The sequence below is a fragment of the Hetaerina americana genome, unplaced genomic scaffold (genome assembly GCF_022747635.1).
Source record: "Hetaerina americana unplaced genomic scaffold, ioHetAmer1.1.p SCAF_3, whole genome shotgun sequence".
Taxonomy (NCBI): Eukaryota; Metazoa; Arthropoda; class Insecta; order Odonata; family Calopterygidae; genus Hetaerina; species Hetaerina americana.
Genome location: NW_027286874.1, coordinates 20227065 through 20244133, shown reverse-complemented (window position 1 = coordinate 20244133; position 17069 = coordinate 20227065). Strand labels below are relative to the sequence as shown.

The 17069-nt window shown below is 39.8% G+C and overlaps 2 protein-coding genes across 2 annotated transcripts in view; one reads left to right on the top strand and one right to left on the bottom strand.

Moving 5' to 3' along the window:
• The window catches only part of Dhc1 (Dynein heavy chain 1), a 171885-nt gene extending 160033 nt beyond the window's left edge, over positions 1 to 11852 (bottom strand). The window contains exon 1 of the mRNA XM_071588843.1: positions 11806 to 11852. Coding sequence (XP_071444944.1) covers positions 11806 to 11829 — 24 coding nt within the window. The 5' untranslated portion in view covers positions 11830 to 11852. The remainder of the gene's footprint in view (positions 1 to 11805) is intronic.
• Positions 11853 to 15303: 3451 nt separating this feature from the next.
• l(2)gl (LLGL domain-containing protein l(2)gl) overlaps positions 15304 to 17069 on the top strand; it is a 106231-nt gene continuing 104465 nt past the window's right edge. Inside the window, exon 1 of the mRNA XM_071588706.1 lies at positions 15304 to 15334. The gene's annotated coding sequence lies outside the window, so the exon portion shown is untranslated. The remainder of the gene's footprint in view (positions 15335 to 17069) is intronic.

The window sequence follows — 17069 nt, the reverse complement described above, 5'->3', positions numbered from 1 at the left end:
TGCAAATTTAAATCCATTTCTGCAATTGTAAAAAATCGCCAACACACACAGAGATAGATGTACTCTTGGCTACGTAACCTTTGCAAATGTCAAGTTATGACACTAAGATTTAAAGAGAATATCAACAACAGATGTACCAATTTAACAAAAAAAACAGAACTCAAATCGGAACGATGGGAGCGCCACACGGTGGTTATTCCGGGAACTTTTTGATCAAGGTAGTATGATGGTAAAGAACTGAGAACTATCGAGAAAAAATGTGAATACATCTATAAAGGAATATCAAAAGCCGCCAAAGACACTATAATAATCGTGAATGTGAAAAGGACAAGGAAACCACGGATCACTGTTAAATTGACTAGAAAAATAGATGAGAAAAGAAAATGGAAGAAAATAAACACAGAGTTAGGCAGTAGGAAGTACAAAGAGTTAAATAATTAATTAAGACGGGTAACAATTAAAACGAAAGAAGCATGGTGGAAGACGCAGTGCGAGGTTATGTAAAGTTTGTAGAGGAAGCGTGAAATTGGTGACCTATAGAAGAAGCTTAAAAAGCTATCCAGAAGTAAGAAGGGATTAACTGGGCTAACAGTCAGAGATAACTCGGGTGAGAAAATAGTTAAAATAGAAAATATCCGATTGAGATGAATGGAATAAGTATATAGAAGTACTTGGGCCTACGAGGTCAGGCATAAAAAGAGAATTTGACGTAGAGGAAGAATGAGCTGACGACTGAATGAACGACGATGAGATAGGAAGGGCATTAAGGGATATGAAGCTAAATAAGGCCGTGGGGGTGGATAAAAATCATGCAGATTTACTGAAATGTTTAGGACAAAGTGGGAGGAAGAGGCTATTTGTGCTGATTCGTATCTATGAGGAAAGAATCTGGCCGGAAAACTTTGTGAGATCTGTGTTAGTTCCTATTCCAAAAAAGGTAGAGGCTACATCATGTGAGGACTACAGGACAATAAGTTTGATATCCTTCGCAGCTAAAGTTGTTCTCAGGATCATAAACAAAAGGATGGAGAGCAAGGCAAATAATTTCTTCGGGAAAGATCAGTTTACGTTCAGGAAGGGGGGAGGCAGGCGCGATGCCATTGCAGTAATGATATCACTAATCGAGAGGAATATAGACTACAATCAGGACTATTTGCCTGTTATGTAGATTTTGAAAAGGCGTTTGATGGAGCAAATTGGAAAAACTAATAAGTATATTGCCGAAAATAGGAATAGATTGGAGGGAAAGGAGGCTAATCCGCAACCTGTACAAGAGGCTAGTCCCCCAGCTGTGCTTGTCTCAGACGGCTCAGTTGCTAGTGGGGAACGTGGAGTCCGGATGTGCAATGTTAAGAAGAGGTGTGAGGTAGGGTTGTCCATTATCACCGGTGGTGTTCAACGTGTACGTGGGGGAAATGATTAAAGAAGCATGGGGAGAACTGGAGATAGGAATGAAAGTTGGAGAGGAATTCGTAAAATCAGTTAGGTTTGCTGATGAACAAGCTTTAGTTTGTTAGTCTGCCAAAGGGTTACAAGCATTGCTGATTGAACTGGAAATTCAGTGCGACAAGCATGGGATGAAAATCGATATTAATGCAACAAATGTTATGCGATTTTCTAGGAAGAAAAATGCTAAGTTAAACATTAAAATAGGAGGGCAAAAACTGCAGCAGGTAGAACAGTTAACGTATCTCGGAAGTGTTTTGGACTAACTCGGTCAAAGTAGTACGGACGTAAGGCGAAGAATTGCGCTAGGTAAAGAGACTTTCACAAGGAAGAGGGAGTTGATGACAGGAACGTTGAGTAAGGATATTAAGAAAAGACTTGTAAAAACGTTGATATTGAGCGTAGCTATTTACGGCGCGGAAATGTAGTCATTGAAGCAGGAGGATACACGTAGATAGGATGCTTTTAAAATGTGGGTTTGGAGAAGAATGGAGAAGGTGAAATGGACCGAGAAGAAAACAAATGAGGAAGTACTTGGTATGGTAGGTGAAGAGAGGGGTTTGTTGGGAGAAACCCTGTGGAGGCAGGAGAAGTGGATAAGGGGCGTATTGATCGGCAGGGGGATGTTGAAGACTGTAATAGAGAGGAGAATATTAGGCAAACGAGGAAAGGATAGAAACAAGATAGGGATGTTGGACGGGATGAAGGGAGGAAGAAAGTAGTCAGGGATGAAGAGGGGTCTGATGTAGAGTAGGATGTTGGATTTTGTATTTTTTTAGGAATCACAAAATATTTAATTAGTAGCTGTGTCCATCCAAAAACCTACCTTAACCGTTAGATTACGCTATATAAAATATATATATATATATATATATATATATATATATATATATATATAGATTACGCTATATAAAATATATATATATATATATACAGGGTCGTACCCAAAAGTGGTAGGACTGATTTTCTCTGGCGCGAACGGAGCGGTGAAGGGGGGTCTGCCTGGCAGGGTAAGGTGGAGGGGGCTCTTAGCAACAGACCAACACCAACCTCAGTCGCCTGCGGGCTGTCGTTGAGTGAGGGCACCGTTTTTAGTGAAGCAAGTTTTTTGTCCGCGTCGAAAAACAAAAAGAATATGAATTTAGAGCAACGTTATTCCGTGAAGTTTTGTGCGAAACTCGGGAAGACGGCAACTGAGACCCTCGATATGATCAAACAGGCTTATGGGGACACTGCCTTAAGCCGTTTCACAGTATTTGAGTGGCACAAGTTGTTTAAAGACGGTAGGGAGCTCGTTGAAGACGACCATCGCTCCGGACGGCCGTCGACGGCAAGAACCGACACGAATGTGGACAGAGTTAGGACACTGCTGAAAACAGACAGACGCTTAACCAGTGAAGAAATTGCAGACCAGTTGGGTATGTCTGCATCCAACGTCCAACGCATTATTTCATAGGATTTGGCCATGAACAAGGTTTGCGCCAAGATGGTGCCGAAAATTCTGAGTGTCGACCAACAGGCAACGCGTGTGCGCATTTCCAAAGAAGTGTTAGCCAATTTGCACCGAGATGAAAATCGTTTGGACAATGTGATAACTGGTGATGAAACATGGGTTTTTCAATATGACCCCGAAACGAAAAGACAATCCGCGGAATGGCACACTTCCGCGTCCCCACGTCCAAAAAAGGCTCGCATGAGCAAATTAAAAATCAAAACGATGTTCATTTTGTTTTTTGACCGTCATGGAGTGGTTCACTAGGAGTTTGTCCCACTAGGGGAGACTGTGAATGCGAACTTTTACGTGCAGGTGCTCACCCGCCTCCGAGAACGCGTGAAAAGAGTCCGACCGGCCATCGCAAACTGCTGGGTGCTTCATCATGACAACGCGCCGTACCATGGCGCGCTCGTCGTCAGACAGCTCCTGGCTAAATACGGCGTTGCCACGTTGCCGCACCCGCCCTATTCTCCCGATCTGGCACCACCGGACTTCTTCTTCTTCCCCCTAATGAAAAGACAGCTCAAGGGACGACGTTTTGACTCGATAAAGGTCGTGACTCACAAAGAGGCTTCGACGAGGGTCATCAACGGTATCCCCAATGAAAATTTCCAGCGGGCGTACTGGGAATGGGAGCAACGTTATACTAAGTGTGTAGCAGCTCAAGGAACATACTTTGGAGATTATTAAGTCGATGTAAGTATATGTCAATAAAATTCTTGTAAAATAATCAGTCCTACCACTTTTGGGTGCGTCCCTGTATATATATGTGTGGGTGTGTATGTACATATATGATGAATAAATTATATACATAGACACATATCATACATATATGATGATGATGGCCCCGTGCCGCCGAAACGTCAAAACTACATTTGTAAGTGGCCGTCTTTGTTTCTGTACTTTGAAAATCTTAATGTTCTTATCGCCAAAAAGTGTTCAGTTACACACACACACACACACATATATATATATATATAATATATATATATATATAATATCTTCGAGATGGAACGCTCTTCGGCGACGCACAAATATATAAAAACACAGATGTAGATTTTTAGAATATAGAGACACAAAGAAAGGACACTCACAATTTGTTATTTGACGTTTCGACAGCACGGCTGTCGTCTTCAGAAATCAGAAATTTATTTAGTATATATATATATATATATATATATATATATATATATATACACACACAGAAAATTTCGATTCAAGATATTTTCTGAAATGTTCTGAGGTCGGAAACTTTTCAGACCACCCTCGTATGAATATGGTTTAAATATGTAAAAGCATATGTTTCAAGTTTGAAGACGCCACGTTGTTTAGTATTTGTTGGGCAGCCATCTAAAGTGAAATATCCATTGAATTTGTGAAAATAGAGAAAATTGGTCGTCGTTATGTGATAATATACTTTCATTAGAAAGATCTGAGCCCAAACAATATAAAATCTGAACTGAATTCTACTCTGGGTGAGTCTGGTACTTTGTTTAAAATAGTCAAATATTGGGTAGTAGAGTTTAAACGAGGCCGCATGAGCTGTCAAGACCAGCATCGCATTGGTCGACCAAATGAGGTGAAGAGTCCAGAAACGGTGAAGAAAATCCACAAAGTGATCGTCGAGTGAAAGTGCGCGAGCTAGCAGACATAGTAGGCATTTCAAAAAGGGCGGTACATCGCATATTTACTGAAAATTTGGACATGAGAAAGCTGAGTGAAAGATGGGTGCCGCGTTTGCTCACACTCGAGCAAAACCAGTGTCGCGAAGATATTTCAATTAAGTATTGAGCAAAGTTTCTCAGCAACAAAGAAGAATTTTTGTGCCATTTCATTCAGGGTTATCGGATGGGGGAAGGGACGCTGGAACGGAAACATTGTAGCACTGGTTGAAGGGGGTGTTATGCAAGATGGTGCCGCAATGTTTCCGTTCTAGCGTCCCTTCCCACAACCGGTAACCCTATAGAATTAAAAACTCTAGAAATGGCATTTATTTGGCTTTGCATGGTCTATCAGCATCCGAGTCTCAATGTCGCTCACTAATGAGAATGGCCTGAATTGTCACTCTAGAAGCGATTCATATCGGAAAGGAGAGTACTTTGTTCTTTCGCCCGAGTTTTGGTGAGCGTGACCTTTTTTTCGACTTGCAGGGTCTTGAATACGACTTAAGTAGTTGAAACCTGGGTCTCGGATGTTGCATTATGTTAGAAATGTATTAAGAAATAACGCGTGAGTGTCCTTTTTGTGTTCTTATATTGTTTCTTGCTATCCAAGTTATATGTGTTTGTGTGTTTGTATATATATATATATATATATATATATATATATACATACATATAGTATAAAGACACACACACAAACACACATTGTGACTGTGGAAACTTTTCAGACCACCCATGCATTTATTTATCACCTTATATGTGTATATATATATATATATATATATATATATATATATATATATATTTATATATATATATATATTATCAATAGCTAATCTACCGGTTAAGGTAGGTTTTGGATGGACACAGCTACCAAATAAATATTTTGTGGCTCCTAAGAAAACACAATCCAGCAACCTAGTCTACATCATGTCCCTCTTCATCTCCGTGCACATCCTTCCTCCCTTCATCTCATCATTTCTTAATATCCTTACTTAACGTCCCTCTCATCAACTACCTCCTCCTTGTGAAAGCCTCTTTGCCTAGCGTAATTCTTCTCCTTCCGTCTCTACTACTTTGACCGTGTTGGTCCAAAAACCCTCCGAGATACGTAAATTGTTCTACCTACTCTAGTTTTTGCCCTCGTATGTTAATGTTTAGCTTCGCATTTTTCTTTCAAGAAAATCGCATAACCTTTGTTTTTTTATATTGATTCTAATCCCATACCTGTCGCACTAAATTTCCAATTCACTCAGCAATGCTTGCAACCCCTTGGGTGATTGACAGATTAAGCTTGGTCATCAGCAAACATAACTGATTTTACGAATTCCCAGCCCACTTTCATTCCTACCTCCAGTTCTTCCCATGCCTCTTTAATCATTTCCTCTGCATACAGGTTGAACATCAACGGTGATAATGGGCAACCATACCTTACACCTCTTCCTAATACTGCCCAACCGGACTCCCCATTCCCCACCCGAACCAGAGCAGCCTGAGACATGTACAGGTTGCGGATCAGCCTCCTTTCCCTCCAATCTATTCCTACTTTCTGCAATATACTCATACGTTTTTCCCAATTCACTCTATCAAACGCGTTTTCGAAATCTACGAAACAGGCAAATACCTCCTTATTGTATACTAGATTCCCCTCGATTTATAATCTCATTACTGCAATGGCATCACACGTACCTCTCCCCTTCCTAAACCCAAAGATCATCCCCTAAGTAAACATTTGCCCTACGTCTATCCTTTCGTTTATCATCCTGAGAACAACTTTAGCTGCGTGGGATATCAAACTTATTGTCCTGTAGTCCTCACATGAAGTAGCCTTTACCTTTTTCGGAATAGGAACTAAAACTGATCTCACAAAGTCTTCCAGCCAGATCCCTTCCTCATAAATACTACGAATCAGCCCATATAGCATCTTCCTTCCACATTTTCCTAAACATTTCAATAGATCCGCGGGAATGTTATCCACCCCCACGGCCTTATTTAGCTTCATCTCCCTTAATGCCCTTTCTATCTCATTGTCTAGTATTCCTGGACCTAAGCGATCTTCCTCTACGTCATGTTCCTTTTCTATGTCTAACTTTGTTGGTCTAAGTTCTTTACTATAGAGTTCTTTTATATATTCCTTCTATCTCTTTTGAATATTTCCTGTGTCAACTATTATCTTATCCGCCTTATCTCTAACTTTTAGCATAGATCTCCTTTTCTTACTTCCCGATAAAGATTTTACTTTGCTATACAGCGCACCAATTTCACCCTTCCTCTGCAGACTTTCCATGTCCTCGCACTGCATCTTCCACCATGCTTCTTTTGCTTGATTTGTTGCCCGCCTCAATTTATTGTTTAATTCTTTGTAATTCATTTTGCCTAATTCTGTATTTACATTCTTCGATTTTCGCCGCTCTTCCATCTTTGTAATCATCTTATCCGTGATTCAAGGTTTCCTAGTCCTTTTAGCGTTAACGGTTCCAATAGTGCCTTTTGCGGCTTTAGACAACCCTTTCTTGAAACTTTCCCATTTTTCTTCAATAGTACTTAGCTCTTTACCATCCTCCATGATTTCCTCTACCGCCTGTTGGAACTCCTTCCTTTTCAAACCATTGAATGCCTATACATCATTTTCTGACCCGCCGCCCCCGCCGTATCTTTTTGAAACGGACGCTACATTTCATAGCAACTAAATTGTAGTCAGAGTTCGCATCCGCTCCCGGGAAGCTGTCGAATTGATTACACTGTTCCTAAACCTGTGTCTAACCAGAATATAATCTAGCTGATACCTTTCTGAGTTACCTGGCATTTTCCATGTATACCTACGTGTTTTGTGGTGTCTAAACCAAGTATTGGTGATGACTATCCCCTGTCTCCTGCAGAACTTAACTGCTTTCTCCCCGCGGTCATTCCTCGTGCCAAAACTGTAGTCCCCCACCTCATCAACATCTCTTCCTTCGCCTACCGTCGCATTCCAATCCCCCATCACTATCAAATGTCTCCCTGCGGGAACACACGCGATTATGTCCTCTAACTGATCGTATATCCTATCGACCTCTTCTTCCTTATGGTTGCTCGGTGTCATTTATACCTGAATAATAACCAAGTCCGTCGGTTCTGCTTTTATCTCTACTATTAATGATCTATCCGTTACCTGCTCTATGTTGACTATGCTTCTTCCTATCTCTTCATTTAATACTATGGCAACCCTATCGTTGGCTCTCGTCCCCGCTGCTGTATATTATTCTATACTCATCACTCCAGTAATCTCCGCTATCCTTCCATCTCACCTCGCATAGACCTGAAATATCTATTTTTCCCCTTTCCATCTCTCGCTTAATATTCTCCAGTTTCCCTGTCCTCATCATTGTCCTAACATTCCACGTTCCTATTCTAACTAATGTGGTCTTCTTCTCCTGGGTCCTCTGTCCTGCTGCTGCCGGTTTTCCCTTGCAAGGGTTTCGTGGGATGACGACCGCGGAAGCCTTGCCTCCCCCGCTGCCGGGCACGACACACGGCCGATTGGGCCGAGCCCCGTAGTTGCCAGGACTCAAAATATCTCTATTGTCCATCATGTAAATCTTGGGAATGATAATCGAGGTGGTTTCCCGTTGTCTTCCTCAATAGTGTTTTTAACGTGACACCATCACTTACTGGCCGCCCCACTAGGGTCAGACACCATTGCAGCCGCCTCACTGTGGATCAGACGCTGCGTGGAATACATTTCGTCTGGCTCCTAACAATCGACCTATCTGGCATGGGTGATCCTACCAGGAGCAATTATTATTACTCCCGCCAGCATAGTTCTAGGGGTCCTCGGAACGCACAAGCCCTTCCACCACGTCAAGATTGTAGCCTGGGGAAGGATATATATATACGTATATGGGTGAATTCAGAGTTCACCCAGTACCAAGCCCGACCGCGTGTGAAATTCACACATTAGCAGGGTAATAAGGGGGGCAGTTCCTTTCCCTGTGCCGGTTATGGTTTCCCGGAAAGACCTGGTACCCGAAAAATCACATACCTTGGGTGGAGCTGCATGGCCCAGGTGTATATATACATATATTGGAAATGTGGGGAAGGCGGAATCGAGCAGATTACAAGTGCAAAAAGTTCTCCTTGATCGGGACTCGAACCACGGGTCTTTTGACTAGCCGCCCAATGCTCTAACCACTTGACCTATCGAGGAAACGTAACATGTAGAGCATCGTGCGTGCTCTGTGATGCTCTGCCAGAGCATCAGAGCGCCCTCAGGCAAATATATTTCCGACCGATGATTGGAAGCATTATAATGGCGTTGAGGAGGATAACAGTTTGACGTAAATATTTGCAACATTAATAAGATATGGGGAAACATTTTTAGGATGCATTCCGATTGGAAAAATTGGTAGGCTGCTAGAGATTTTTTTATATTTATTTATTCATGAGAGTTGAAGTAGAGTTTGGGTGCATCCGCAATCATTTACGTTTCACGTATGATCAGTGTTTTCTCCTCTGAACTGATCATGCAGCATAAGATTCAGTATGGGTGTTCTCATTGCCCATCAAGTAATAAACTTTATTCTATTTAGCAATACAATTCGTATTCCGGTGTGCGAGGATTTATTTCAAACGGTGAATGAAAAAAGTACCCTCAATCAAAGTCCTAGTTTATTGAGCTACGGTCTAAAAACGGTTAATAATTAAAGAATAACGAACAAAATATTGAATTTTGATGAAAAGGTATATCAAAAGTCTTGATCAAGACCCAATGCCGGCTAGGTTCCTCTGTCCAAGTCTTGTATCACTAGGTTTAACTTGGCGCTTATCATTTTGAGGTTTTCCGGGACTCGGCGCATATTACCATTTTGGAGAATGTATTTTGCCCATGCCAATAGATGCAAGTGCCAGTTAAATAAATCCTTTTTATTATTATAGGTAAAAATTTGCTTCATGATTATTAGTGATATGTAATGGAAATGTATTAATATTTTTAATGCATTTATTTAGACATTAATAAAAATGCATTACAATAAAACCAGCTTCTGATGCTAAATATTTGTGTTTGATCGATAAATAGTCGTACTATATTGTAATATTTAACCGCTGAGTTCGATTTAATAAAATAATGAATGAAATTTTACAAAATGTATCAGATAATATTTTAATTCAGCGCATTTCCTAAGCTTAATTATGTCTTCGCATCATAAAATAGCTAGCCAAGAAACATATAGTATTTATTTCCTTCAGAGTAGAAATTCATTTCAAAAATATTTTCTGCGTTAGGTGCCAGTGACATGAATTTATTTATTTCATAACGCAACCTTCATGCAAATTATTGCCGAATGCAATGAAAATATCTCATGTAATTATTGATTGAGCCAGGTTACCTTCACGGGGTGGGGGTAGATTTTTTTCAAAAATAATTCATTTTCCATTGTAAACTGAAAATATGCCAAGTAAATATTTAGTTATTAGCTTATAAACTGTAATGAAGCTAACATTTTGTGGTAATAAATCAGATCATTCCACCCTGCGATTAAGATGAACTTCCCTTGCGTACCCTACTCCACCTACCCCACACATTATATTCCTTTTAATAATATAATATAAAAAATACTATTGTGCGGCAACGTAATTTAAAGTGTATGGAAGTTTATTCAAAGGTCTTTTATATTTTATCAGAATCGCTACTTTCAGCTATGGCGCAATGACCAAGTTATCTCATGGATATGAACGATGACTGAGTATTGTACATTCATGAGCCACGCATACTCTGCGTCCTCTGGTCAGTCCTACATAACATTTCCATTACCGTTTTACAATTTCCGAAGATCTAATTTATCGAAAGCAGTCGTACGGGCTTCCCACCCTAAGGATTTGGGTTCAAATCCCGGCGATGTTCATTATTTTTCAGTGGTATCTCGATCCCTGCTTGAGGTGCTTTGTTGAGTGTACTTTGAGTAAATACGCCGTCCGTCGGATGGGACGTTAAGCTGTGGACCCCTTGGCGCCTTTCGTTAAGAGTAGGCTAATGCCGACGCCGGGTTTCTCTCCACCCTTCATCCTTTCCTGTCCATCCCCTATGGCGCAAATGACCTTAGCTGTCGGTCGCCTCCCCTAAATACTAACTAACAAACTAACTCGAAAAAAACTAACATTTGGTGCTTATAATGAATACTTGTAGGTGAAATTGATTATAATTATGATGGTTCAAGTCCTCTCAAATATTATTATCAACGGAGTGCGGGTGTGTAAAATCATACGCTATAACCTATCCTTCGTTATTACTATCCACAGTTACGTACACTACCTTTTTTCTATAGAGAATTTAGAAGTCAGGGTTGACAGCGAGTATGTAATATTAAGGTTTAGTTTCACCAAATCTTTGTTTACTCCATCATCATTTGTCTGCCAATAATTGGGTATTGAATTTTTCATATGATTTTGCAATTAATTTTACAAGCAAATTTTTACGAATCAACTTGTAATTGTCCTACGGATAACTGCTATTTTTTATATACGTAAGAAATAGTCTAACCAGGAAACAATTGGCGATCGAATAGAGATATGTTGGTTTTGTGGATGGAATGTTTTGGGTTTTTTAAGCATTACCAGGATTCATGTCTCTCAAAGCTGGCACAAGAAAATCGAGGAAAAATAGACATTAAATGATAGGAACCAAAATTAACACGTCATACTCTAGGAATTAACGGGTAGATTGGGGTTTTTGATGGATAAAAATCGTTAAATTGCTTAGAAAACTGCTTAAAAAGCATGGAATGCAAATCAGAATACATATAACGGAAAAGTAAGGGCAAGTCGGTTATGGCTCTAGACATCCAGAGAACTTAAACAACACATTAATATCAGTTCTCTTCCCAATAAAACTCATTTTCTTCTGTTGCCGCATGATAACCTGTGTTGTTTCAGTCATCTACTACCTCCTTATAGGGCTGGTCATTATTTTCTCGACGTTTGATTGGAGAACTTCAAATAATCTCACTGCCGTGCTGAGTGTACCATTTTTTCAGCTGTCAAAAATGGTCGCATGTTCATCAAATTAAAACCAGGAGCAAGGACACAAGAGATAGAAGAATGTTAAGTACTATTACCCTTCCATCGAGCACGATTATAAGAGGGAAGTTAGGACGCGAAACCACAAACGTACGCGAATATTCACTGACACGGCGCCGAAGAATCGCGAGGAGCCACGCCGTCACTCACCTTGCTGATTTCATCGTTATCCATTTCGTATCCAGCGTCGGGATAAATTCAACTGTGATCGCGGGCATCAAGCCACCTCCTCTAGCGATTCCTTCCTCCTTCAAAGGATACCCTCCGCACACGAGATGGGGAGCACCGAACATTCACGAGGCCACGAATGAGAATGCGCGCGCCCAGGAAGATGACTCTGTGACGGAGTCGTTTAATTGGGGCCGCTGTCGCGTGACAATCTCGGGGAACGTTCCCTCCCTCTCTCGGTCTCCTCCTTCGCCCTCCTTCACCCCCTGCCCCTTCCCCCGCCCCATTCCTCCTCCCACGGCACTCTTTATTTGCTCACTCCCTTGAAAACATTTTTTCCACTTTTTCGGTGTCCCTGCGTGCAAAAGCGGGCAAAACGAAAGTCTCCGCCCCCTTCCCAGAGGCCAAAAGGAAAATGGGGAGGAGGGTGAGGGAGTACTAAGGGTTTGCCACGCAGAGTACGGGGATGTTCGGGTGCCCCCAGGCCGAGTCTGTCTTTTTCAGTTTCCCTCCGACGGGAGAAATCTCTTTCCTCCTCCAGTCCTACCCCTCCTCCTCATACCACTCGACGTAAAACCTATTTCTCCCGCTCGGGCATTAAAAAAAATGTTTCCTCCCTCTCCTCTTTTCCACCCTCCCCAAATGTCCTTACCGAGAGGCACAGGAGTCTCGTGCCTCACGTGCTTTATGAGATCTTCCGTCCCTCCCCTTTTTTTACCCCACCGCCTCTCCCTCTCATGATACTCCCCTACCTCCTCTCAGTTCCGATAAACTTGGGTCTTCATCACCGTTATTTCCTACCCACACCAACAATCCGCCTCAGCCAGCGCGGTCATAAGTCATTTTATGCCCGACCAAGGAGAAAGGGGACGGACGCTGCGGGGAAATTTGCCGTTCTCCACCCCTCCCCCTCGTTTCGAGCTGTTTTCCGTAAAAGGATGTGGAACGACTTGAGGGGTAGGGGATAAATTGTAGGGGTGGATAATATAATAACGAAAGGGGAGGGCTGTTGAGAAACCGTTGGGTTTTTATTACAGATTTGGGAAGTGGAATGGATGGAAGATGTGACCCTACTCGGTTGACAGCAAAGGTCGTTTTTCTATTTAGTCATCCCCACAAGTTTTATTTAGCTCGATAATGTTGAAAAGAGTCACTTCATTTAGCAGAAATCTCTGAGGAAATACTTGACTTATAGAGGAGGGACCAGTCAATAAAATAATGGACACTTAGTGTGGTGGTGGTATGACGAAAAGGAAACATGAGTTAGGGTAAAACAATAGTAGTAGACTTATAAGAGACCCAGGAGTGAGTCGTGATTATTTCTCCCTTTAAGATTTTTTTTTCGTGAGATAACGCCAAATTTATTTTTCTTACTCACTCTAGATCAAAACGTTTATTTTATTATGTGACTGAAATTAAGTCATAAATTTCCCGATGGTTCAATGATTAAAACCCAAACCCAAGAAAAGCTTTCTTACGGTACATACAACGGACAAGGACGGATCGAATTGCGTGATCAAAGGAGGCATATGAAAAAGTTGATATCACCAGAACGAACATGATCGTTATGCAATAATAATGAGAGAGGGGATATAAACTACGAAACTTCCAAATTACCTTGTACAAATAAAAAGAGCATGAGATCAGCAGTGGCAATGCTTCTTTCAATGAATTAAAAACAAGAACCATTACCCGCACCAGAAAAGCAATATCAGAGAAATGAAGTTATTAAATGAAGAATACAATGTATCTTTCCAGTGTTCAAGGACAGTGGAAAGGTACATTGTATTCTCCATTTAAGAAACATGAATTTCCACAAAGTTGAGCCGGGAACAATTGGATATTTAGAAATGAAGTTCTTAGAGAAATCATTAAATAACTCAGACGCAGTGTCCAGCTGAGGAATAAAACGCACGTAACAGAACCGAATGCCCACGCAGAATCTCTTCCAAACAATACTGCTACTCAGTCCTACGTGTTTTTCCGTCGATTTTGATCAAAAGCCATATTGCAACATGATGTAAATTTTAATCCCATCTTGAATTTTCATGAAAAGGTGTGGCAAACATCTGGTAGTCAATAAAATGGAAAATTTGGATTTATTAGGGAAGTATTTAGGGAATGAAATGAAAGAGTTAAAGAGCAGAGACTTATCTTTCGCTGGTTTGGCCTCATTTAGAATACATGTATGTTGCTATTATATGGGATCCTCATGATTTTGGGTTGATTGCCGAATTAGATCGCATATAACGTAGTGGAGCTGAATTTATGAAACGTTGTAATGATAAACTGAGTAGCGTATCTAACTCATTAGAGAAGCTAGGTTGGGACCGAAGCGAAGGTTAAATTACAAATAAAATCTCTTGCATAAATTGGAAAGATGTCTATTTTGCGATGATGTTGAAAATGTATTATTAGCCCCGTCGCGCTACAGTACGAGAGATGATGAAATAAAATTAGAGAGATAAATGTGGAACATATAGATTTAAGGTGTCATTTTTCTAACGAACGATAAGGAATCTGGATAACGTTGCCCGATAGCGCTAGGGGGGTAAAGGTATTTTGTACCTAAAATATTGTGGCGTGTAATCAACTCCTGCCACGAACCCTAGCGGTGGATTGCAGGGTACCAGTAAATATGAATGTAGATAAAGGTGTTTTATTTTTTCATAAAATGAGAGGAAGGGCAGAAAACAGGATTGGAAACTCTGGATAAACGACGTAAATAACGGGTGTAATAAATACTTTCCTATAGTAGTCGAGGTTGATTGATTCTTTTCCTTGAATTTAATATGTAATAGTTATAAAAATTCTCTCATTTACAGAGCCTCATTGGATTAGTGAAGTAATCCCAGGTAAAATTGTGATTTAAGTGGGTTTTTCCGGGAAAATTGTGACTTGCAGTTTAAAAGAAGTGGAATATGTTTCTATATTAGGGCTATCAGTTATGAAATAAATACCACGACTTTCCATTCACTACCCAACTTTGTGAGATTGATTGCACTTTAAGGTAAAAAAACATAAATATAATTTAAAATAACGTTTGTTCGACCGCTCTAGGAGGGAAAGTTGTTTTGGGTCAAGGGTAGTCTGCTGTGGGATCATCTCCTGCCACACTCCCTGGGGGTGGCTCGTAGGATACTAAATAAAACTAAAAAAAAGCCTTGTGAGATTGGTACAGTGAATGAAGGACAACTTAAGCGAGATTTATTTATTAATCCAACCAAATCCTTCAATTCTCGATGATTTAAAGATTTTATACCGTTAATGTTGAGTGAGAAATTTGTATCTTTTAAATCATAATTTTTCCCTTGCAATTATTTTATTGCATATTTATATTGTCAAGTACTAAACTCTCTGTAAATAATTCCATGCTACTCATTAAAATACTAATGAAATTTTTTTAATGGGTCTCTTTTGATACAGGATGTTGAGAACAGAATAGGCATAAGGCAAGCGGAAAAGGTTGACAAAGATTGAGGAAAATTACAAACATTGAAGAATATAATGAGTAAGTATTTTGTTGTCTCAGGCGTAACTTTATGGAATTTGCATTTCATATTGAAATGAAATGAAATAATTTACTTTGTAATTCCACAGCTGATGGTGAAGTTCAATGTCGAAACCTGGGTCGTGTTTTTTTTAAATAAAGTGTGTGGAATTACAAAGTAAATTATTTCATTTCATTTCAATATGAGTAAGTATGTTTTAACTGAGGGCCATATAATGAGTTAAAATTTAATTTGCCTATGTCAGACATTCGTACGATAGCTATTTGCTTGCTTGCACCAAATTTCACGTTTTCTTTGTAAATCTCACGGGACTGCGGCACACTCTTTCCTATCAGTGTTCACTAATGAAAGCGAATGCATGCATTTTAATTTTTCTAGTTAAGATTAGTTATCATCGCAGCGAAGAAATATATTTTTAAATGGCATTTTCATAGATATTAGTACATTTTCAACATTAAATTAACAATTGTATTCTATTATTATTATTATTTTATCAAATCACCTCTAAGAGTAAAAATGTTTGCTATTTCATCGAAATATTGCGTTTTTCGCTTTCTTCGTATTCTCATGACATGACTTCCCGTCTCTTATTCGTGCAGCCCCCGGGAATAATACCGAATATTTCAGAAGAAGCTTGGTACCCCTTTGAAGCCTCGTACTCCAATAAAATAAAAAATAACTTCTCTTACGTGCTTTATAACAAAGTATGAAAGAATGTTGCCATCAATAGAGGAATTTAAAAGTTTGTATTGATAAATGATGATTCGGCAAAAGAAATGTAAAATGGGTCATATAACAAAATATTCGATATAATCTTGGTAATGGTTAAATGTGGTGCGTAACAGTTTAATACCTGTAGATTAATGTTCAACTTTTACACGATTATTAGTCGTCCAGCAAAAACTAAAGCCAGTGATACAATGTAATAAATAGTCCCCCTGATACCACTAAGGGGGTGGCGGTCATCCCAGCTTGGTTGGATATCATTGCAACTCTGGGAAAGTGCCATGACACTTTAATTTTTTCTTGATGCCATGAATATATTCTGAGCTGATGGGGCGATCCCTAAGATAATTCATTACATGTCCAATACTCGTAAACTAAGTTAATGGTAGCCACGAAATGAACAAAAAATGAATCACTTGGCACAATTTTTTTATGAAGATAAATATTTAAACATTACATTTTGAAAAGGCATCAATCATAATCAATGCCAACTAATAATTATTGCCTGAATAATTATTGCCAACTAACAATATGTCGGTGGTAAATGGTTACAATTCTGTCATATCTTGGCAGGGTAAATGCGCCACGATAAATCAACAGAAATAGCAACAGAATATTCATATCAACGTAGTGTCTGAGGTAGTCATTCGTGCACGCATATCTGTTACGAGGGTTCGCATATTTTTGGCTAGAAATTTAGTTCGCAGACGGTGACTCTGAAGGACACTTGAGTGACAAGCTTATTTCCCGGTTGTCAAGGAATATCCAGCGAAGAATTCTCGTATTATTCTCCACGATATACGCTGATTTAATTATTCATTAGATTAATGCAAGAAATATGAAACACTACTATCTATTTCGATGCAACTTAATTTTCGTGGTACCCATGGCTATAAGTCTCCTTCCGTTTACAATTGTTACAAGCGTTAACTTTAAATCTAAGAGGTGGTTTCTATCGATGACAGCAATTGAATTTTAAGTACTTAAACGTGCGTAATAAATTGGCAC